Here is a 22354-nt window from a genome sequence, read left to right as displayed (position 1 = left end):
TAGTCGCTCGACGCTATTGGATTTTTTTTTTTTTTCAGGGAGGAGGTTTAAACCGTCCCTTTAACTGTATTTTGCATTTAAATCATCATTAAGCAGCCACGTTCCACAGATGATTACCGAGCAGATGATGAGTCAAACGGCTACAGGAGGAGGTTTTTTTATTTTAATCCTTCTTCCCGGCGCCTCGGAGTTGCGTGAATGCGGCTCCCCGGCCCCCCGCCGGCCCCCCGCCGGCCCCCCGCCGGCCCCCCGCCGGCCCCCCGAGGGCCCCAAACCTCCGGCCCTCCGGATAAATGAATCCATCCCAACCCTTGACTGTACTGTAAAAACATGACCGCTCACGTTTATTTCTGACCCCGCGAGCACACCGCGTGTTTGGGCTCATATTGTGACAGTCTGCAGGGACCCTCTATGTGTGTGTGTGTGTGTGTGTGTGTGTGTGTGTGTGTCCTGCAGTGGAGTCGGGGGCACTACACCTTTGTTCACTATATGCAGAACCCACTTAGGAGTTTGACGAAAGCGCACATGGTTATGATTGAAGGAACATCTGGATGCAATATAGTAAGCTTTGCAAAATGTGTGTGTGTGTGTGTGTGTGTAAGAGAGGCTGTGGATGTAATCAGATTACTGAAGTAACGCACAGCTCCTATGCAGCACGACATAACCAGTAACAGAGGAAGTTGGAAGAGGGAGAGCGTCATTATTTACTGTGTTCCGAGCGCCCTCCAGTGGTTGCCATTTACTGTCTGTCATTAATGACAATAAGGTTTTATTTGTTTTTGCGTTTTTATGAAATCTGAATCAAAGATATGATATTTACTGCCGCCATCATACCGCTAAATGTGCAAGTCGACAAATAGAAGCAAAAGCAATCAATAAATCTGAAAGTAATCATTTATTAACGCTGCCTACGCTTCCCAAACGGTGCCCAGAAGATAAATAACTAATATAAAAGTGGAGTTTGAGTGTTTGTGTGTGCACAGGAACTGTGTCTGGGACTCATGAGTGTATCTAACACACACTTTTTTTCGGTGGTTGTTGTTTATGTCTTTCATTTTCAGACTCGCAGCCGTAAGGGAGCTGACCTACATAAATAATGTGAGACGGGCCGGCGGGTAATAAGCCGAGGCTGGAGTCTTCACCTTTCTCATCATAAAAGAAAGAGGATAAAAAGTGTATTCGATAGTTGAAGGCGTAAATAAGATATATATTATTTTTGGACTTCCCTTTGTTCAGCAATTCTCTTGTATATGCAGCAGTCAAATATGAAATGGGCTTTTTGCAAACAGATAAAAGGGGATAAGCTCAGTGTCATAATAGTTTTAGTAGTTTTTATTTTTTTTGGCCATCTTTTGTGCTTCACATCAAAAAAAAACTGACATTTTCATGAAACCAACTTTTTTTTTTTTTTTTTTTCCCTTTCCAGCTGCGTCGCTCTGTCGCCCCCTAGCGGCCAAACGGCGGTACTGCACCGCGCAGGAATAGCAGAGTCATGTTCTGCTTGACTGGGCGCCGCGGGGGTTCTCAGGACCCCAAAATGGATTCCCTCGTATCATTACTGGAGCAAAACACAATTTTCAAGCACGGTGAGAAGTCCTGCGGCCTCCCCGTGCATGCATGTGTGTGTGTGTGTGTGTGTGTTCGATGCATCATCCAGCCATCGTCATTAGATGCGCACGAAAAAAAGTCCAGTGGTTTCTCCGCTAACATTCAAAGATGCCCGGCGGTTGTAAGATCCACCTCTGAGTCGGGGAACTCTGGGGATGTTCTGGCGTGGAAATAACAACATACGTGACTGAGGGCGAGCGGGAGGAATCTATCGAGCTCCGGGAGCGCTTTTCCTGCAGGAAACCTTTTGCTGTCGGAGCCCCGCTGCTAAGGAGCTCCCCGCCCGAGGAAGGGGGATTAGAAACCCTCTTTTAAAATGGCTCCTCAGAAGGTCTTCTGACAGGAGGAAGCTCTGCGCACAGAACCTGCAGTGCAGTATTCTACCTCCTGAATGAATACACCTGGGTGTTTTGCTCACGTGGTTACAATAATGCACGTATTATGTGTTTCTAGTCGCGCTTCCACCTCACCGCCAGAAGGTCCCCGCTTGGATTCCCACAGGAGGCCTTTCCATAGAGCAGGGCTTCTTAACCTTGTCGGAGGTACTGAACCGAACCCCTTCTTTATTGGGAAAATAAAATGTGATTTTAAAAATGAAGCGTGCATCACCGAGGTCAAAGAACAAAACCGGCAAAACAGGATGTTCACACAAGAACAAAAACATAATGCTGAATATTTCCTGCAAATCGGTGTGACTTCTGCCTCGGCGAGCGCACGGCTTCACCTCATTTTCGCAACAAAATCAGTTCCTTTTCCTTTTCTCAGTCTTGCTCTCTTCACCTTGACTTGCGTTGCGTTCTTGTGTTCCCCATCTCCACGCAGATAACGGAAGCCTTCTCTTCGTTTGACCGGCGTTCGACTAGAATTGCTCAACTTAGCATCGCAAATCATGCAGTTTGGACGCCGACTCCCGTCAGGGTACGTCGACACGCCTGAATCCATTTTGTACGTATTCGTACGACCGCTTTCTTTTTTTACGATCGGCATAATCAGTACGAATATCAAGAAAGAAATCACACGACGTACCGAAAGTACGAGTTTGTGTCTTCACTTCCGCCGAACCCCCGGGGTTCGATGGAACCCAGGTTAAGGACTGCCGTCCTGGTGTCTGCGTGGGGTTCCTCAGGGTTCCTCAGGGTTCCTCAGGGTTCCTCCCACAGTCCAAACACATGCAGGAGCTTCACTGGAGTCGTCCACAGATGGGCACATTTTTGAGTCTCTACATGACATGAATGAGATCATTAATAAACATGCACTTCCGAATAATATGAGTGTATTTTTATTTAAAAAAAAAAAATAATAATATTTTTTTAAACAATCTTATTATCTAATCTAATTATAAAATTATCTTTTATTATTTATTTTATTTTTTTATTTTTTTTTATTTATTTTATTATTTTATTATTTATTCATTTATCTTTATTATTTTTTTTAGCTTTTATAAAATGAACTTCAATCATCTAATCATCTTAAAATTTAAACATTTTAAAAAAGAAGAGTTTCATTTAAAAAAGTAAATGAGAATGTTTTTTTTTTTTTCTCCTTTCACAGCTAAAACATTTGATCAAAAAAAAAAAAAAAAAAAAAAGTGTATTCTTCTTGCCGCTTCAACCGGAATTGAATTTCTTCGCGTGACGACGTTTCTTCAAGCGAAGAAATACAAGTCCGGTCGCCGCGACAAGAAGATTTCCGCAAGAATCCGCCGTGACCCGGACGAATGAGAACCTCCACAGACATCGTTTACGATCCCGCCGATCAAACCTGGAGTTTTTCGCGGGGCGAGTAAACGCCACTTGGCGCGAAAACATTTTCCATCCGAGTCGGACGTTTCTTTCGCACGCGGCGAGATGTTGGCGCAGTTACGCAACGGACGACTAAAAACAAACTCCTCGGTTAATATCCCACGTATCGGACGGTTACACAACCTCAAAGACGCGGGTGTTTATTCCATCCGCGCATCATAATAATCCCGGCGGTCCCCGTTCAGTGGGGGGGTTTCAGGTCCGGCGAGATCAAGACTGACCTGGACTTGGTGAATCGCGAGCGCGATTAGCGAAGCTTAATCCCAGATGATCCCTTCTAGCGAAAGCCATCATGGCGGAGGGAGAGACGGCGGCGTCTCGGGGAGATTCGTTCAACTCCGAAGGCCCTTTCGGGCGAAACGGAAAATCGGAGCGTCCGCCGTGTTCACGTAGGAATTGATTTTTCCCGTCCTGTATGGATCTGGAAGACAGGACTCAGCCGTGCGCAGGAGGGATTAAAAGACGCATTTCTTTCCGCGCGCCATTCCGGAGATGAATAATCCCCTCCGTCGGGTTCACATGACCCCCGAGTCACAATATTATTCAATTTCATCGATTTCTTGTTCGCCTGGAGGCGAAGGGGAGACGTTCGATTCCGGGGCCGGAGCCTCCGCCGAACGGTCATTTCGAGCGAAAGGTCAGCTAGCGGCGCTAACCCCCGCACACACACACACACACCTCCCGTCGCTTTAGATTACACGGCGTCCGCAGGGGTGGAGACGTTTCATCTGGACTCTTAATCTGAGCAAATATAAGCCGGTGGGGCTTCAACACAAATCCCTCGCCGTCCCTCCTTTGGGAGATAAAGAGATGCTGATTGCTTTTGCTATCGTTCTGCGCTCAAAGACGCACCTCGCCACGGCGGGAGTCGTTATCCGGGCGCCGCTGACACATTAGGAGTAGCTTTGTTTTATTTCGGTTTTACACTCAAAGGACCGATCGGGACTTCTTTTTTTTTTTTTTGATGTTTTAAAGGTGCTTCAAGTCGGTGTTTGTTCGGCGAGCTTGAAACCTGACGTCCCGCGGCCGGATGTTCCAAATCTCCGCAAATCTGCGTGAAAGTAGCGCCGCCTCGTTCCGTTTCTAAAGTCGATGCCGAGGATAAAACCCGGCTGAGGAGAACGTTCTCGTCAGTCACGCCGTTCCGGTCCGGATCAGCATGTTCGCCAGCCGCGGCGGCAGCGGAGGAGGCAAAGGGGGGAAGTACTCGGTGGAAGACCTCTATGGCATCAGCAAGAAGCCCAAAGCTTCGTCCTCCTCCGGGAGCATCGTGGCCAAATCCGGATCCCGGGGCGGCAAAACCCCCGAGCAGAGGACCGAGTCGGAGGCGCTGGCCTCTCAGATCCTGGAGGCGGCGCACAGGCTGGTGGAGAGGCGGCGGCTGGAGCTCTACCTCAGGGAATGCGGTCTTTCCCTGGCCGACTGCGACTCCGAGCGCTCCTCCATGACGTACAGGTGAGAAGGAAAATGTCTTCGAAAATGCAAAAATCGGCCTTCTCCGTACTTCCCGGGTGATTTATTGTGGATGAATGCAAGCGGCGAGCTCGTGAGTGGAGATATTATTCACGCGTGGGGAACGAAAACAAGGGAAATTCATTTATTTTTTCCTCCCCAACGGTGACCTAGAAAGAAATATGATGTTTTTGATGAGATTTCAAAGCCCGGTAAATGTGGCTGGACTGCAGAGGCTCGCGCTCGCGGACATAATCGTCCGATTCGGCACCTTAACATCCGCCGCCGTCTGGTTTTTCCGCTTCCGAAAGACAGTTTGACGGGGTCGGCAGCCTCCGAGCAGAGGTTCGGGGTTAATGACGTGTGTTTTGACAGGCTGTTGTTCGACTCGCCGGGACGCTCGCCGTTTAAAGTCTGCAGCCGAGCTATTTCGGGATGAAAGCGGCGGCGGCGGCGTTTTTTTTCTCTCCGGCGGAGGACTTGTAATATTTGCGGCGGCTTTGATTACTTTGCGGCTGTCAGTCACGATACGGCGAGCGAGGCTGACGGGGCGGAGAAACCCCGGCGGTCACGCAGAGGTCCGGAGAGGCCGTCTGCGGGATTTGCTGTCCATTATCGACATCAGCGACCGTCAGGATAAAGCTAAGCTAATCTGCGCTAGCGGTTCGGGGCGGCTCAAGTGAGCGACGGGAAACCGTTTCGGCTCAAACCTCTCCGATCAGAGAAACGGAGTTTTCTTTAAATATCGCGAGAAGCTACACCGATCCGTGGGACGCTTCGGGAGATGAACAAAAAAACAAAACAAAAAACGCGGTTAGCAGTTGAACCGGCGACCCTTGTTTCTAAATCGCCCTTCACGCCGAAAATAAATCACAAAGCATCCTGAGTAGAACCCTCATTATTTCACTTATGAATTATTTAACTTACGACCCGCGGAGTCCCACAGAGGAGGACCTCGGGTCCCCTGCCGTTCTTAATCTGCCTGCTGGCGGAGCGGGTTGCAGATTACTGCAGAGCGAAAGCGTCCAGCCGGCGGTGGATGTTCTCTGGATGAGAACCAAAGTTGCACCAGAAGTGCCGACACCGACCTCGGAAGGAAGGTGTTTTTCTTCCTGCCAACATCTCCAGTCAGCTAGCGAGGAGGTGTGGGTGTGACGGCAAGAGTCACAGGTGAGCAGAAGCTAGAACAACCTGCGCCGCTTGGACGAGAATACTCGTGTGTGTGTGTGTGTTTTTACACACAACTCCGAGTTTTTGTTGCAATGCGCCGCTCGCTTCAGAGAGAACGAACAAGCTAATCCAAGCTAGCCTGCTGTTTGATCAGCTCATGATCCGTCCGATCCCGCGGTTCTTCTGGAGGGGTTTGTGGAGATGTTGGCGGATCAATCGTGGACGGAGCGGCGATGTTCTCTGCGTTGTATTTGCAGTGTGTCCGAACACACACACACACACACCCGAGTGTCCTGTAGGTGGCGGATTCGCTGCAGATGTGAGACATCGAACGAACCAACACCCGGAAGCGATTCCGAATTTCCGCGTTGATGGTATTTACAGATATATTAACCCTTTCCGAGCCTCCCTGCGTGCACGCCTGCGCTCGCTTCTCCTTCTTCAGAAACACGGTTTCGGCCAGTTGCTTCTTTTTTTTCTGGTTGAAAGTGGTTTTTAAACCAGAAACCCGTCCATCAACGTTACAAAAGCGCCACATGTTTCGGATCCGCCAAGCCGTCAAAAGGAGATCTCGAATTTTGATTTATTCTATATAATGAATTTTTGTTTAATTCGACAATATTTTTTTACTGTTTTTGTCTTCTTAGGCTAGAATCTGGCTGTTTCATCACCGGAACAAATTCTGCCAAAAAAAAAGAACGATGAATCGTGAGAAAAGAATTACCGAAAAAAAACAAAATCCAAGGCCGCGAAAGCCGAACCCGTGAAGCGGCGAGGGTTCCGGCGGACAGATGTTTAAATAAACACATTTTAAATTGCTCGGCGCAGAATGTCGCCTTTTAATGGACGCGCCGAGACAGATGGGAGTCTAAACTTTGATGGATTAAAATCACGGCGATTTGACTAAAAGCCCCGGGAGGACGCCGCCTGCTTTAAAAACCAGGCAAAGCCGTAAGAAGGAGAAGAAAAACACAAACAAGATGCCGCGGGATTTACCTGCGCGTAAGTTTTAGCGAGGATGAACATCCCAGATCTCCACGTGAAAGCGCTTTTATTCAACTTCCGCGGCCGGGATAAGAAAGAGCGCCCCCCCCCACCCCCCGTCCGTCCGGATAACGCACGCCGTTCGGTTTTAAATCGAAAAACTCGCAGAGGAGCTGCGCTGTGTCGGCCCCTGCAGCTGACGGGGGGTTTTGTATAAAACATCTACTTTCAAGGACACGCTCCTTATATAATGCCGTGTACGGAGCTCGCCGCTGTCATTTGCACCAATCAGATCTGCACGCCGGCTGACGGGGGGGGGGGGCGGCGAGGCTGCAGCATCCAGCAGCAAGGTCTTATTCGGGGTTTCATCGCGGATTAAGGAAGGAATAGAAATAGGAAATTGCCACTGCAAAGTGCGGTGTAATGAAATTTAAGGTGCGGCTCTGCACACACACACACACACACTCAGATAAATAGGCATGTTAAAGCTAAATATATGCACAGAAAGAAATAAGGCAGAGCGGGATATTGATTTAACTCGGATTAGTGGAAATTTGCACAAACTGCTGGTAAAATTATACATTGATTGGTTGACTGGGTCGTTGTCTCGCTAACCGCTAACTCAGTTTCACATCGGTTTAACGGTTGGAACGGTAACGCTATAAAAGTAACGTTAAATTCATGTTACTACTGGTACTTTTGATCTTCGGTTATCGAATTGCAATTTTTGTAAGTCGCTTTGGATAAAAGCGTCTGCTAAATGACTGTAATGTGATGTAATGTAAAATAAATCTGAATTTATAGCTTATTTCAATCCAAAATGTTACACATACAGTGTCTATCATATGTATTCACTCCCTTGGATGTTTTACCCTTTTAGTGCTTTCATAAATCAATCATGGTCAATAAAATTTGGCTTTTTTAATACAAAACTTCATTGGAAAAAACTCTTTAATGTCAAAGTGAAAACAGATTTCTACAAAGTAATGTCAATGAAATAAAAATATGTAAAGACTCACTGCTGTGATTGCATCCAAAGGTGCATCTACAAAATACTGACTGAAAGGGGGTGATTAAATATGCAAACAATTATATTTCTTTATATGTTTTTATTTCATTGACATTACTTTGTAGAAATCTGTTTTCACTTTGACATTAAAGAGTTTTTCCCAATAAATTTTGTATTAAAAAAGCCAAATTTTATTGACCGTGATTGATTTATGAAAGCACTAAAAGGGTAAAACATCCAAGGGGGTGAATACTTATGATAGACACTGTACATTCCCGTCTTTCTTGAAACAACCATCCATCTGCAGCAACTTTTATCTTCCTGGACATTTAGGGATCGTTCGTATTTCCCGATTCCACTTGATGTGGATCCACTGCGATCTCATGGCATGAATTATGCAGCTTATAGTTTGACATATTTATTTTCAAGACAATCGGATCTTTTAAGACGCGGCCGCATACAATGAGTCGGCGCGCCACATTCGGCCCGCGGGCCTTGAGTTTGCCACATGTGCCGTAGATCAGTGTTTCCCAACCACCGTGCCGTGAGAGATCATCAGGTGTGCCGTGGAAAAATGCCCACTTTCACCCGATTGGTCCGAAAACGATTTATCCAACGCAAATAATGTGTCTTCCTCTGTCTATGTGGGCAGCGTGTCCATTCCATGGCGACGGGTAGTGAATGAACCTGTGCATCTGTGGATCAGAGTGATTAGTGACGCTTTGCGTGATACATTTTTAAAATAAAAAGTACTTGTATCTGCGTAAACAAACGGGCAGCGTTGTTGAAAACAAACAAGACGGGTGAGAAAGCAGTGAAAGCTGCTAGAAAGTCGCTGAACTCGTCTCTAAATCCAAACAGCAAAACATTAATACGACCTGCCGACAAAATCATTGGAGAAGAAAAGCTCGGCTCTGGCGTTGATAAAGAAATAGCCAGTTTTCTCAAATAATACCATTTTCAGACATATTGATGACACGTCTTCAGACGTTGAAATAAGTGTTCTGGAAAAGTTGCACATCAGTGGGAAATTTGCATTGCAAGTTGACGAATCTACAGATATTAGATATATTAGATTTCACGCTAAGTAAATTGAGACTGCGGTTTCAATCTAATTCGTTAAAAAATGTTTTTGACATATTTATTTAGTGGTGTGATTTTTCTAATGTAAAATATGTGCCGTGGTTAAAAAAAAAGGTTTGGAAACACTGCTGTAGATCATCTACTGCAGGGGTGTCGAACTCACAGGGCCACATGGATCAGTCACAGTATAAATGGAAATAAATGTAATGTTAAATAAGCGTAGCCGCGCGTCTCTTGGTCCGGTGTTTCTCGATAAACGGATATTTCTAGAAGTCCGTATCTGTTCGGGACACACCTGCTCACCGGCCTGCAAAAGCTAGCTTTGTTTTTGGACTTTCTGCTGCCGTCGGAGTTTGGCTTTTCATTCTCGGACTATTTGTTGTTTTTCCGGAAGGCTAACGTTAGCATACTTAGCTTCGTGTTTGGATGTAGATCGCACTCTTGCTGCTTCTTAACACCGAAAACAAACCGCTTTTTCTCCCTGAAGCACAAACATGTTTTAGCCTTCCATCTTCTAAACATCTCAATCCACGTGTTGAAAATGGCAGCGATGTGGATCCACCGCGATCTGATGGCGGGACGCCGTCACTTTGCGCGGAACACGAATTGTGGGAAATGCCGTTTATGGTTTGACTTATTTATTTCAAGACACCTCGCGATCGAAACCCCTGCATGTTTCTCAGAGGAACCCAAAGTGACCGAAGACATGGAGATCCGCACAGGAGCGACCTTCTCGCTGTTAGCATTAGCGGCGCCGCTAACTAGCGCTCCACCTGAATATATTATAAAACATAGAAGAATTTTCTCCACTGAATGAGAAACTGAAGATTTTTTTTCTCCCTGACGTCTCCGAAGATGTCGAAGGTTGGCGTTTACGACGAGGAGCGTCATCTGTTATTCCGAGAGCGACTCCGCCGCGTTTTTTGTTTTTTATTTTTATTTTTTTAGAAGCCCGTGGCCGCGGGCGAGCGACGTGCTTCCGGAACGGCCCGATGTTCGTCACGTGAAAGATCAGAAACGCGTCCACGCTCCGGCTGACTGAATCGGGAAACGGCGGTCCGAGGTGACTTTCAGAAACGCATTTGAGACGTCAGTCCGGAGACCCGGAGTCTTCTCCAGAACCTTCCGTCTGCATCGATGCTCTCCAGGAGTTGGAGTCATTAAATCTAAAGCTCCGACAGCTGCGAGCGGCCTCCTCCTCCTCCTCCACCTTCTCCTCCTCCTGCTGGCAGCTGCCCGTCGTGCAGGATTTTCCTTTCCCGGTCCTGCGCGGCGGTCCAGACCGCAGGCCCGGCGAGGAACGGCCCGCCAAATGACACATCGCTTCGGCTCCTAATGTGACATGATTGGATGCGACGCGACCAAGAAGTCATTTCTTTCCTCCACGACGACGACGATGATGATGATGATGATGATGATGATGATGATGATGCATCTCCATGTCATCCAGCGGAGCTCCAGCTGCGTGGAGAGGGACTGATTTTGCGCATGAATGGGTGTGGTGGAGGAATATCTGCGCATAAAACAACCCCTTTTGTGCAAAAACAACAACAACAAAAAAGATAATTGTGATATTGGTGCATTCTCTGAGTTCAACCCCAACACACACACACACACACACGCATGCATGCATGCATGCAGCACAACATTGCATAAGCTCCACTCCATGATGTGGCGATGTGATGAAATGTGTTCACCCGTGTGATGAAAAATGTAGAGCTCACACCCGGGAGAGAGAGAGAGAGAGAGAGAGAGAAAAAAAAAGAGAGAGAGAGGTGGGGAGAAGGAGTGAGAGAGTGAGAGAGTGAGAGAGAGAGAGTGAGAGAGGGAGCGCCGTGAACATCTCTGGAGCCGCCAAAAAAAAGGGGTAGAATACTAAAAGTCCGTGTAGGATGCCGGTGTCTTAGCGGATCGATCTCCTCCCTGCAGCCGAGCTCCGGAGCCGGAATGCCGGCGTGTGTCCGTTCTTGCGAGCCGGTGCACGGCGAGCTCCCGCCGGAACCTGCACGGTAGCTCCAGCCGCCGGCGCGTCCGCGGTTGCAGCCGCGTCGAAGGTAACGGAAGCGGGCTGATTTATTTTATTTTTTATTTTTATTTTTCGTCTCCTCCTCCTCCTCCACCATCTCCTCCTCCACCTCTTCTTCTTCTTCTTCTTCTTCTTCTCCGTCCTCGCCCTCCTCATCCTCCCTTCTCTTGCATCAAAATTGATGCTGCACGAAGCTGACGACGCATCGGCGGGTTTCCAACCCGCGAATTCACCGGCTCGACTCGGAGATGTAAATCGGACTGAGCCGCTTTTCTGCTGACCCACCTTGCGACAACACACACACACACACACACACACACACACGCAAGCAAGACAGAAATGCCTTCCTTCGACGCGGGGTGCAGGGATGCCTGCAGCCGCCGCTGTGCCATCGCTGCGGCACAACCCCGGGCTCCCGGGCTCCAGACGCACACCGGCGACCTCAGCTGAAGAGCTCCACCACCCAGCTGCACCAGCCTGTGCGTGCGTGTGCGTGCGTGTGCGCGTGTGTGTGTGTGTCAAGGCCGAAACACCGCCGACCCCCCCCTTCCGCCGCCGCCACAGCCACCTCCGCCCCCCAATATCTGTCTGAGGACCGCCGAGAGCCTGCAGGCCTCCGGATGCTTCCGGAAGGGCGGCCCTCATGCATCTCCGGACCGTGAGGAGCGGCGGCGACTCGTGCCAGGTCTGCAGCGGCGTGCGGGCGACGGAGCAGACGGACGCTCGCCGCGGGCCATGTTAGAGGCTGGACTCGGGCCCGAACCCTCCGGCTCTCGGACCCGCTCCGTCTGAGCGCGCGAACAGCACGACGGGGCGACCATTTGCGGACATTAGCGTGTGTGAGCGTGCGTGTGAGTGTGTGAAAGCCCGCCAAATAAGAGCCGCCGGAAACCGGGGTCAGGATGCAGGTGTCTTTCGCCTGCACCGAGCACAACCTCAAGAGTCGCAGTGAGGACCGGCTGTGCGGCCTCCGCACCGCTCCGCCCCCGGGGGGGAGCAGCGGGGGCGTCGGGGGAGGAGGCGGCGGCGGAGGAGGCGGCGGCGGCGGCGGCGGCGGCGGGAGCAGCGGAGGCGGCGGCGGAGGAGGCGGCGGACAAGGGAGCAATGGCAACTACATGTCCCAAGGATCGGTCAAGACCAGGGAGGGGCCCGGGGCCCGGCAGACCCCCCAGGGCCATGCGCACATGAAGGAGGCCATCGGGCGCCACACCAGTATGAAGTACAGGTGAGTGTGCGCACCTGCCGGAGGCGGAGCCTGACGGGGGCGGCGACCGAGACGCCGCGGCCTTTGACCTTCAAGTGACCTCACGGGAGGTTGATTGGCGCGCACGTCCACCGAACGCCGAAACGCTTCTGCGGAAATGAGGGAACGCACGCGCAGATATAAGGGCCGGGCGTCACGCTGACAGTATGTATTTAAAATATTTTTTAACTCGTCTCGGATTTTATTTCATACATTTATTATTCTCTCATTTATTCTATTATTTATTCATTGAATTTATTATTTTATTATTAATTCATTTATTGTGTTATTTACGAATGTATTGATTTATTTTATTATTTACTCATTTATTTTATTATATACTCATTTATTTTATTGTTTATTGATTTGTTCTATTATTTGTTCATTTATTTTATCATGCATTCGTTTATTTTATTATTTTTTTTACTTTTTGGCATTTCTATTTCTTTCCTTTATTATTTCCCAATTTTATTTTTGCCCGTTAACATTGAGCCATCGAGCTGCACGCTTTTATTTGGAAAAATCAAAAGAAACCGCGACGGCCGACCAAACAGGAAACGCCATTGAAAAAAAAAATCCTATAAATTCCAGAGTTGCGAGCGGAAAAGGCAAAAAAAAAAAAAAAAAAAAAAAAAAAAATTTTAAACGTCGCCGATGCATTTGAGAGCGAAGATTTTTGTGAGATATTCGCACAAAAATCCCAGAAAGCTGACCAGAAATGAAAGAGCGGGCTTGTTGTTCAACACCGATCCAGAGAAAAGGACTGCTGCATGAGTTCTGCCGGCCCGGGGAGCAGCGCACGCGTGTGTGTGTGTGTGTGTGTGTGTGTGTGTGTGTGTGTGTGTGTGTGGGATCAGAACGTTCCGGCGCTGGAATGCGTCGCAGTTCTGCTGGATGACTTGCAGAAGAAGCGCGTCGGTACCTGGTGTTTATTTATCGCTCCCCATACGGCGGAGCCGGGAGGTGAACGAAAGGTGAGCGTGAAGCGTCGCCGCCAGTCTGTGACATAATGCGCGGGCCGCCCACGCGTCCATTAGCACCCCGGCGTGCGCGTGCGTGCACGTACGTTCACGGGGCGTCGTGAAAATACCACGCCGGGTCCTTAGAAACCCTGATGGATGTGGAAATGGCGATTTAATCCGCCCCGAGCGGCTCTTCGGCTCAGATTAATGGAAAAAGCCGGTAACAGCTTCACTCTGGGAACGCCAACTTTACCTGGAGGGTTTAAAAAGGTTCGTTTGTCTTAAAAGTTGTGCGGCGACAGAGCAGAGCCTCCTAGAACTCCTAGAGTTCCTAGAACTTCCAGGAATTCGTCTCCTCCACCTTCTGGTTCGACGTTCCCGCAGTCGGTGGAAACCGGTGAATGTTCAAAAACAAACCGCAGGAGAAGAAGATGAATCTACTGGAGCGTCGGTGGAATACTTGGGGTCAACAGTCCAGAGCGTAGGAGAGTGTGGAGAAGAGGTGAAGAGATGGTCCAAGCAGGTTGGAATGGGTGGAGAAAAGTGTCAGGGGTACCAAGAGATAGAAGACTATCAGCCAGAATAAAAGGAAAGGTGTACAAGACAGTACTGAGACCAGCGATGATGTTTGGACTAGAAACTGTTCCAATGACCGAAAGACAGCAGGCAGAACTAGAGGTTGCAGAGATGAAGATGTTGAGGTTCTCTTTGGGAGTGACCAGGATGGAGAGGATCAGGAATGAGTCTGTCAGAGGAACAGCACATGTTAGATGTTTTGGAGAGAAGGTCAGAGAAGCCAGACTGAGATGGTTGGGTCATGGACAGAGGAGGGATAGTGAATATATTGGTAGACGGATGCTGGAATTGGAGCTGCCAGGAAGGAGGTCTCGAGAAGAACCAAAGAGAAGATTTATGGACGTAGTGAGAGAAGATATGAAGGTAGTTGGTGTGAGAGAGGAGGATCCAGAGAATAGGGTTAGATGGAGAAAGTGGATTCGCTGTGGCGACCCTGAAGGGAAAAGGCCAAAGGAAAAGAAGAATTTGTCACAGGGGTGCAGGACATGTATGACCGAGACAAAGTGATGATTGAGATGGTTTGGACATGAACAAAGGAGTGTTCATGGTGAAGATCTGGGTAGAAGGTTGCTGAAGGTGGAGCTGCCAGGCAGGAGGTCTGGAGGAAGACCAAAGAGAAGATGTATGGACGTAGTGAGAGAAGATATGAAGGTAGTTGGTGTGAGAGAGGAGGATCCAGAGAATAGGGTTGGATGGAGAAAGTTGACTCGCTGTGGCGACACCTGAAGGGAAAAGCCAAAAGAAGAAGAAGAAGAAGACGATCAGATGGTTGGAGTGCTGAAGCGTGAAGAACCAAACTCATTCTGGTCCATAATGTAGACGTTCCTCTGAAAACCCCCCAGAAGAGCTCGGACCTCTCGGTCGCTCCGTTTCTCGCCCCTGCCGTCCATTATTACGGCATGAAAACATCTACAAATGGCGCGAGGAGTATCCTATGGACCTGCGAGAAGATCCCGTGGGGGCCGAGATGGTCCGAGGAGCTGATCCTTCCCGGTTCCTCTGCTGTCCCGACCCACCAGGAAAGGAGAAGACCTCCCAAGGAGGTTCTCAAAACAGACGTTTCCCAATAAACGTGGATGTGAAAAACCCGGCGTCATCCACGACCACGTGACCGCCGAACCGAGTCGATGACCTGATTTCCCGTTAATCAGGTTGATTGAATGAGTCGGTTTACTTTTTTGGTTTAATGGGATGTTTAAAAACGGGAACGACGTCGGAACCCGGATTCCTGCGCTCGTCCCCTCATGAGAATAACCCGCTTCTTTCCGCCCCCCTTCCCCGCCGTCGCTAATCAAGAGCGCGGCGGCAGCAGCAGCAGCGCAATACGTGGATCCAGCATATGGCCGGCTCCAGTTGCCCGTGGCAACACCCCCGGCACTGCCTTTGTTTTTTTTTTTTTTTTTTTCATCCGCCTTACTTTCTAATCAGCCGGCAGCGCTGTCGCTTCTCTGCGCAGCTGAGTCCGCTGGAAGCCACGCCACCTGGACGCCGCGTTCGCAACCCCCTCCTCCGCCAACCCCCGGCGTTCTGCATGTCGTCCCAGTCAGAGGTCGGGAAGGAACGGAGTGAAGTGTGTCTTCGGGTTCTGAAGAGAGCGGTAATTGTTGGAGACGTGATCAGGGCTCCCTCCTCCTCTCAGCGCCCCCCGCTAAGTCATTAGCCCGAGTCCTTCTCGCTCGCCAGCAGTCACACCTGCTGTCTGCTGCCACCTCCGTCACCTGCCGGAGAGCCAGGGTTCCCACGTTCTGTCCATTTGTTGCTTCGGCCTCACAGCTAGGAGGTCCTTGATTGGACCCCCCCTCTTTTTGGAGGCTCCGTGTTCTCCCCATGTCTGCGTGGGGTTCGTCAGGGTTCTCCAGGTTCCTCCCACTGTCCAAACACTTGGATAGGGGGTTCACTGGAAACCCTAGATTGTACAGATAAGAGAAGTGAGAGGGTCAATACTTGTATGTCTCTATATGACGTGTCAAAGAGAGGGTCAATACTTGTATGTCTCTAAATGACGTGACAAAGAGAGGGTCAATACTTATATGTCTCCACATAACTTGGCAATGAGCGGGTGAATGGTGATTTGTCTTATGACGTGTGATGAATGAGTGATTGGTTGCATGTCTCTAGATGAAGGGTTAATGAGAGGCTGAATGGATTCTCTATGTTCTCCCCATGTCTGCGTGGGGTTCCTTAGGGTTCTCCAGGTTCCTCCCACTGTCCAAACACTTGCAGGAGGTTCATTATGGACCCTAGATTGTGCAGATGCACAAAGTGAGAGGGTCAATACTCGTATGTCTCGATATGACGTGTCAAAGAGAGGGTGAATACTTGTATGTCACTAAATGGTGTGTAAATGAGAGGGTCAACACTTGTATGTCTCGCCATCATTTGCCAACAAGCAGGTGAATGGTGGTATGTCTCCATGTGACATGTCAATGAGAGGGTCAATACTTGTATGTCTCTATATGACGTGTCAAAGAGAGGGTGAATACTTGTATGTCTCTAAATGGTGTGTCAAAGAGAGGGTCAATACTTGTATGTCTCTACGTAACATGTCAATGAGCTGGCGAACGGTGGTTTGTGATGAATGATTAGTTGCATGATTCTAGATGAAGACTTAATGAGAGGCTGAATGGATTCTCTATTTCCCTCCATGTCTGCGTGGGGTTCCTCAGGGTTCTCCGGGTTCCTCCCACTGTCCAAACACTTGCAGGAGGTTCATTATGGACCCTAGATTGTACATATGCGCGAAGTGAAAGGGTCAATACTTGTATGTCTCTAAATGGCTTGTGAATGAGAGGGTCAGGACTTGGTTGTCTCTTAATAGTTTGTTAACAAGCAGGTGAATGGTGGTTTGTCTGGTTATGGCGTGTGATGAATGAGTGAATGGTTGCATGTCTCTAGATGCAGCGTAAATGAGAGGGTGAATGTTGTCACCCTGTACGACGTTTCATCAGAAACTGAATGAGTTCTCTGTGTGGCCCTGTGATTGACAGGCGGCTGGTCCCGCCTCTCGCCCAATAACAGCTGCGATAGGCATGACCCCGAGTGCAGGGTAGGCTGTGTCGATAATGAACGAATAAATGACTGACCGCCTTGAAATAATAGTGTATTTTACTCTAAAGAACCCCACGGCTCTGAGGGAGCTCATGCAAAGTTCCGTCGCTCAGCAAAACGGGCGTTTCTATGGCAACCAGGTCCTTGCTTCCCAGCAGAGGCGACCTGGTGTGCAGGTCAGATGAGTTTCCAGCGGAGATCCATCTTTGGGACACCCTTTCCAGGATGGCTGTCCGGTTGAACGTGTATCCTTTTGTAAGATCGTGTTTTAATAGCGTTAGCATGAAATCCGAATGTCCCGTTGAGCGAACGAACGGACGGACGTGGGTTCTGGTGTCGGGATGTGAAGTGCGCTGACATTAAACCGAGCGGAGAGGTGCCGTCCTCTCGCAGAGTGCCTCTCCAACGCCGGCTTTTAAAAGCCCTGATGAGGCGCTGATCGAGCCGCCGGCCCGCCGACCGCCAGCCCAGATACACGGCGCCCGTTTAGAGCTACGAAACGGCGATCCGCTCCCAATCTAGCCGCGACCTTTACACGATTGCAGTTGTCCCCTTTTATCCTCTGAGCGCAGAAGAACTTCAGGCGGTCAATTTGATGCGGGGACTATTTACGGCGAGGCAGAGCCGATGAAGGCTCGCGGAAGCAGGGTGACGTTTAACTCCATGGAAACTGCGACCGCGGCGTGACGGAGACAAACAGGTCCAGACAGGTCTAATTTATTCCGCGGCCAATCACAACCCCGCCGTCTGATGACTCTCTCCACGTAGAGGACAGAGAGAAAGCAAGAGCGCGACAGAGACGGAGGAGGTACCAGGGCCGGGAGGCGCTAGCAGCGCTAACAGCTACATGCTAGCAGCTGACGTGGTACAATAATAGCTTTAATAGGCATAAAAGAAATGGATGCCCGTGAGCAGAAGCTGTGAGCGTTAGCGACGAGCGCTGCGTCATGGGGACGTCCCTCAGCAGAGGGAGCCACTCGTGGCTAGCCTAGCGCTAAATATGAGTTTTCACAAAAGCCTGCTTTTCGCAGAAAAAGACGCAACGTGGTTTTGGAAGTCTTGAGATTGGATTTTCCGAGGAACCCACGTTTTGGGCCGAGCGTCCCAACTGTTCCGCGACGTCGTTCCCGGCGGGGCGGACGGAGATCCAAATACCCGCATATCGGTCTGAGCTCCCGAAGCCGAAGCCCGTCCCCGAGGTCGTTTTCAAAGCGTGCAACTTTTGTGATGTGGAAGAAATGCGGACTTTGGGGATTTGAGCGCTCCGGGGACGAAGCAGAACGAGCGGAACTGGGTCGGGGGGTTTCATTCTCCACTCTGGCGGCGTCGCGGGCGTGAGACGAGACAGGCATTCTTCTCCCACGGCGTCGCTGTCTAGTCATTCCGAGAATGATGTTGAAGCCCCCGCCGCTGAGAACGCCGCGCATCTCACGGAATTGACGCGCACGGCAAGCTTTTCTGCAGGGATTATTAAAAGCGCTTCGGCATGCAGACCTCCGTCCATCGGTCTAAACGTCTAAAACAAACCCGCTTTAATAACAGAAGCAGCCGTATTGGTGCCGATGCGCTCGACCGGAGCGCTTCGGGCTTCGCCGCGTTGCTCAAGAACGCTAAAGATCGATGGAGTCGCCCTCGCGGTCGGTTTCCCTCGAAAACGACGCCATCGCTCACAAAACAGAAGATCTCCAGGTCCGACCCATGAAAACTGCAAGGAGGTGTTTTTATTTTTTGCAGGAGGTGCGGCTAACTAGCCTGTTAGCTGTTACCGATGTCGGATGTTAAAAATCTGCTAGAGACAATCTTAAGTCGAGCTCTCGGAGTGGAATTTACCGTTTTACCTCCCCACCCCCCCCTTATCGCCGGAAGCTCCATCCATCCCATCATCACGCCATGTATGGGAGGATGTATGTGCGACCGAGACGCCGCTGCAGAGCGCCGGCGTTAGTCGTCCCCCCCCCCCCCCCCGGGGCGCTGCACTCGCCGCTCCGCAGAGGACGGCCTGGATCTCCCCCCCGAGATGTGTGCACTCACTATAAAATCCCTTTTCTGCATTTCAAATTGTGAAGTAATTGGACACGTAATGGCGGCGCACATGCGCAGTTTCAGGGTTGCAGGCACCGCTGTCGGGAAACACCACCAATGGTTATTTCATGCAATTATTCGCCGTTCACATCACCAGATATTGCAGTTTTAAAGTCTTGGGACTCCAGAGCTGCCCAGATGACTCGCTCGGCTAGCAAACATCTGGTTTGGCTAGTAAACACCTCCAGCTACTCCTTAGAGCCTGAGCTCTGCAGGCGTGCTGGGGATTTTCAAGAAATAACCACCGACGGGGTCAGATTATCACCTGGTGGATCCACAGGAAGCACATCGAAGCACGAGATCTTCGCGGATCCTCCAGGATCTTCATGCTTAAATAGGTCAAGAACACGGGCTGTGAAACAGCAAGCGTTCCTTTTCCGTCGTGAAAAAGATGTCCGAGCCCATGCAGAGAGGTTTTCCCACGTATCAAAACTTTTTCTTCGACGCCGGCCGTCCGACCGAGTGTTTGCTTCGAGGTCGGTCTATCACCTGCAAAGCCGTGACTCTGCGCACTGACCTTTTCAAACCCACGCGTTAAACATCTCCTCCGGCGGCGCCGAGCGCTCAAACTTAAACCTTGGTGGCAGTTTTGCATCGCTTCACCTTTAACTTTTTACATCCTGGAACTTTTCCCTCCAACCGGCGACGTCCTCCTCCTCTTCCTCTTCCTCCTCCTCGCCGCCGCCGCCGCCGCCGCCGCCGCCGCCGCCACGCTTCATTACGCACAGCCTCACATGGGAGTTGCGTCCGCTAATGGAGCATTTGGGACGGGACGAGCTGAGTGTGTGTTTCTGCGTGAAACACACACATTATGTGGTGTGTGTGTGTGTGTGTGTGTGTGACAGGGGAGACCTCCTTTAGCTATATCTGCGAGGTCCGCTGCTGGTTTGAGGATTTAGGGGTCCTGGAGGGCTAACATCCCGGTTGCCATGGTAACAGTTTTAGGGACCACATACGAGCGGTATTTTTGGACGCCGCGGAAGGAAAGCGCCCCGCTCCCACGGCCGAGGCCGGAGGATCCGCTTTCAGGGAGCATATTTTTAATAATCCGCCGTGAAAAGTGTTTACGGAGACGTCGCTCGAGCGGTTCCGCTTCCCCAAACCAGCGGGGGAACTTCCTGCTCGGAAAAGCCGGTATTAATCACCCTCCGAACCCCCCGCTGAGCTCGATTATCTCTGATTAACATTAAACCTACAGGGAATCAATCCTCACCGACCACGTGGAGTCATTTAGCGATCGCTCCCGAAAACCCTGATGGTTTCCATGGAGATCTGTCTGGACGTGTCTGTATTTGTAAATAAACGAGATGGAGGAGGGAGGAATCCATTCCCATTTTTTTTTTTAAGCGACATGATATTTCTCTCCGGGAAACGTGGCGGCTGTCAGAGCCGAGGATGGAGTGGAGCTTCTCCCCGCCGCTGATTTATGTGTGTGTGTTATATTTCACCACAGGACAGGATCACATAAAAATCATACAAGGGTGGGAATCTCACACGCCGGTATTCATGCTGTCGTCACGCTGCATGTGAAAGATGATTGCCGCAATATTAGGCGGTGCGAGCCTCCGCCTCACAGCCAGGACCTCCCTGGTTGTGGAGAATCCATGTTCTCCCCATGTCCACATGGGGTTCCCTGGGGTTCTCTGGGTTCCTCCCACAGTCCAAACACATGCAGGAGGTACACTGGGGACTCCTAGATTGTCCAGATGTTCAAAATGAGAGGTTGAATACTTGTATGCCTCGATATGACGCGTGGAAGAAAGGGTCCTTACTTTTATGTTTTTATGTTACGTGTCAAAGAAAGGTTCAATACTTGTATGTCCCTATATGATGTGGCAAAGAGAGTGTCAATACTTGTATGCCTCTATATGACACGTCAAAGACAGGGTCCTTACTTGTATGTCTGTATATGACGTGTCAAAGAGAGGGTCAATACTTGTATGTCTCTACATAACTTGGCAATAAGCGGGTGAATGGTGATTTGTCTTGTTATGACCTGTGATGAGTTAATGGTTGCATGTATCTAGATCAGGTGTTAATGAGAGGGTGAATGGATTCTCCATGTTCTCGCCACGTCAGCGTGGGGTTTCTCGGGGTTCTCCGGGTTCCCCCCGCAGTCCAAACACATGCAGGAGTTTCAATGGAGACTCCTAGATTGTCCAGATGCGCAAAATGAGAGGGTGAATACTTGTATGTCTCTATATGACATGTCAAAGAAAGGTTCAATACTTGTAAGTCCCTATACGATGTGTCAAAGAGAGTGTCAATACTTGTATGGCTACATGATGTGTCAGTACATGTATGCCTCTATATGACGCATCAAAGAAAGAATCCTTACTTCTATGCCTTTATATGACGTGTCAAAGAAAGGGTCAATACTTGTATGTCCCTATATGATGTGTCAAAGAAAGGGTCAACACTTGTATGTCTCTATGACGCGTCCAAGAAAGGGTCGTTACTTTTATGTCTTTATATGACGTGTCAAAGAAAGGGTCAGTACTTGTATGTCCATATATGATGCGTCAAGAGAGTGTCAATACTTGTATGCCTCTATATGACGCGTCAAAGAAAGAATCCTTTCTTTTATGTCTTTATATGACGTGTCAACAAAAGGGTCAATACTTGTATGTCCCTATATGACACGTCAAAGAAAGAGTCCTCACTTGTATGTCTTTATATGACATGTGCAAAAGAGAGGGTCAGTACTTGTATATCTCTAAATGGTGTGTGAATGAGAGGGTCAGTACTTGTATGTCTCCATATAATGTGTCAATTAGCGGATGAATGGTGGTTGACTCGGGTTCTCCACATGCATGAGGTTCAGTGGAGAGCTTGCATTGTCCAGGCGTGTGAATGAGAGGGTGAATGTTTCCATATGTGGCCCCGTGATGGATCCAGGGTGAACCCTGCCTCTCGATAGATGATTGCATGAAAAACGATGTGGAAAACGAATGAATGAAGAGTCCAATGTTGGATTTTTCGAACTCTGCATTTTAGAGCAAAGCGGTTGATTCTAAATTCTTTGCATGTTTTTAGCGGAATATTCCAGACCTGCTCCGGTCACACGACCTGTGTGTGATAAGGAGTCGGCAGATACCGAAGCCGACGGTTTGAGCGGTGATCCGGCAGTGGAACGGGCTTATCTGGGAACGAAATAGGAAAGAGGAGGTTTGAAGTGAGCTGAACGACGGGGACGGACAATAATAGAAAAATAACATTTTTAATATCAAAAGAACACAAGATGTTTGATTTCCACCGCCATAAGCAGGGATTCACTATCCTCGCCGTTTCGATGAGGGGACTCGCTAC

At 49.4% G+C, this 22354-nt stretch overlaps 1 protein-coding gene across 2 annotated transcripts in view; it reads left to right on the top strand.

Annotated features, from left to right (window-relative positions):
• The first annotated feature begins 4255 nt into the window (after window positions 1-4255).
• Window positions 4256-22354, top strand: part of LOC147216585 (voltage-gated potassium channel subunit beta-2) — a 33469-nt gene continuing 15370 nt past the window's right edge. The window contains exon 1 of one of the 2 annotated variants that reach the window (XM_086177266.1): window positions 4256-4865. In XM_086177266.1, coding sequence (XP_086033392.1) covers window positions 4570-4865 — 296 coding nt within the window. In that variant the 5' untranslated portion in view covers window positions 4256-4569. Of the gene's footprint in view, window positions 4866-10880; window positions 12360-22354 lie in introns of those variants that run through there. The other variant, XM_086177265.1, reaches the window with a different exon arrangement.

Source organism: Fistularia commersonii, chromosome 29 (assembly GCF_037954325.1).
Source record: "Fistularia commersonii isolate RoL2024-O1a breed Wild chromosome 29, RoL_Fcom_v1.0, whole genome shotgun sequence".
In the NCBI taxonomy this organism is placed as follows: Eukaryota; Metazoa; Chordata; class Actinopteri; order Syngnathiformes; family Fistulariidae; genus Fistularia; species Fistularia commersonii.
The sequence above is the reverse complement of the archived record's forward strand: the minus strand, read 5'-3'. Positions and strand labels throughout refer to the sequence as shown.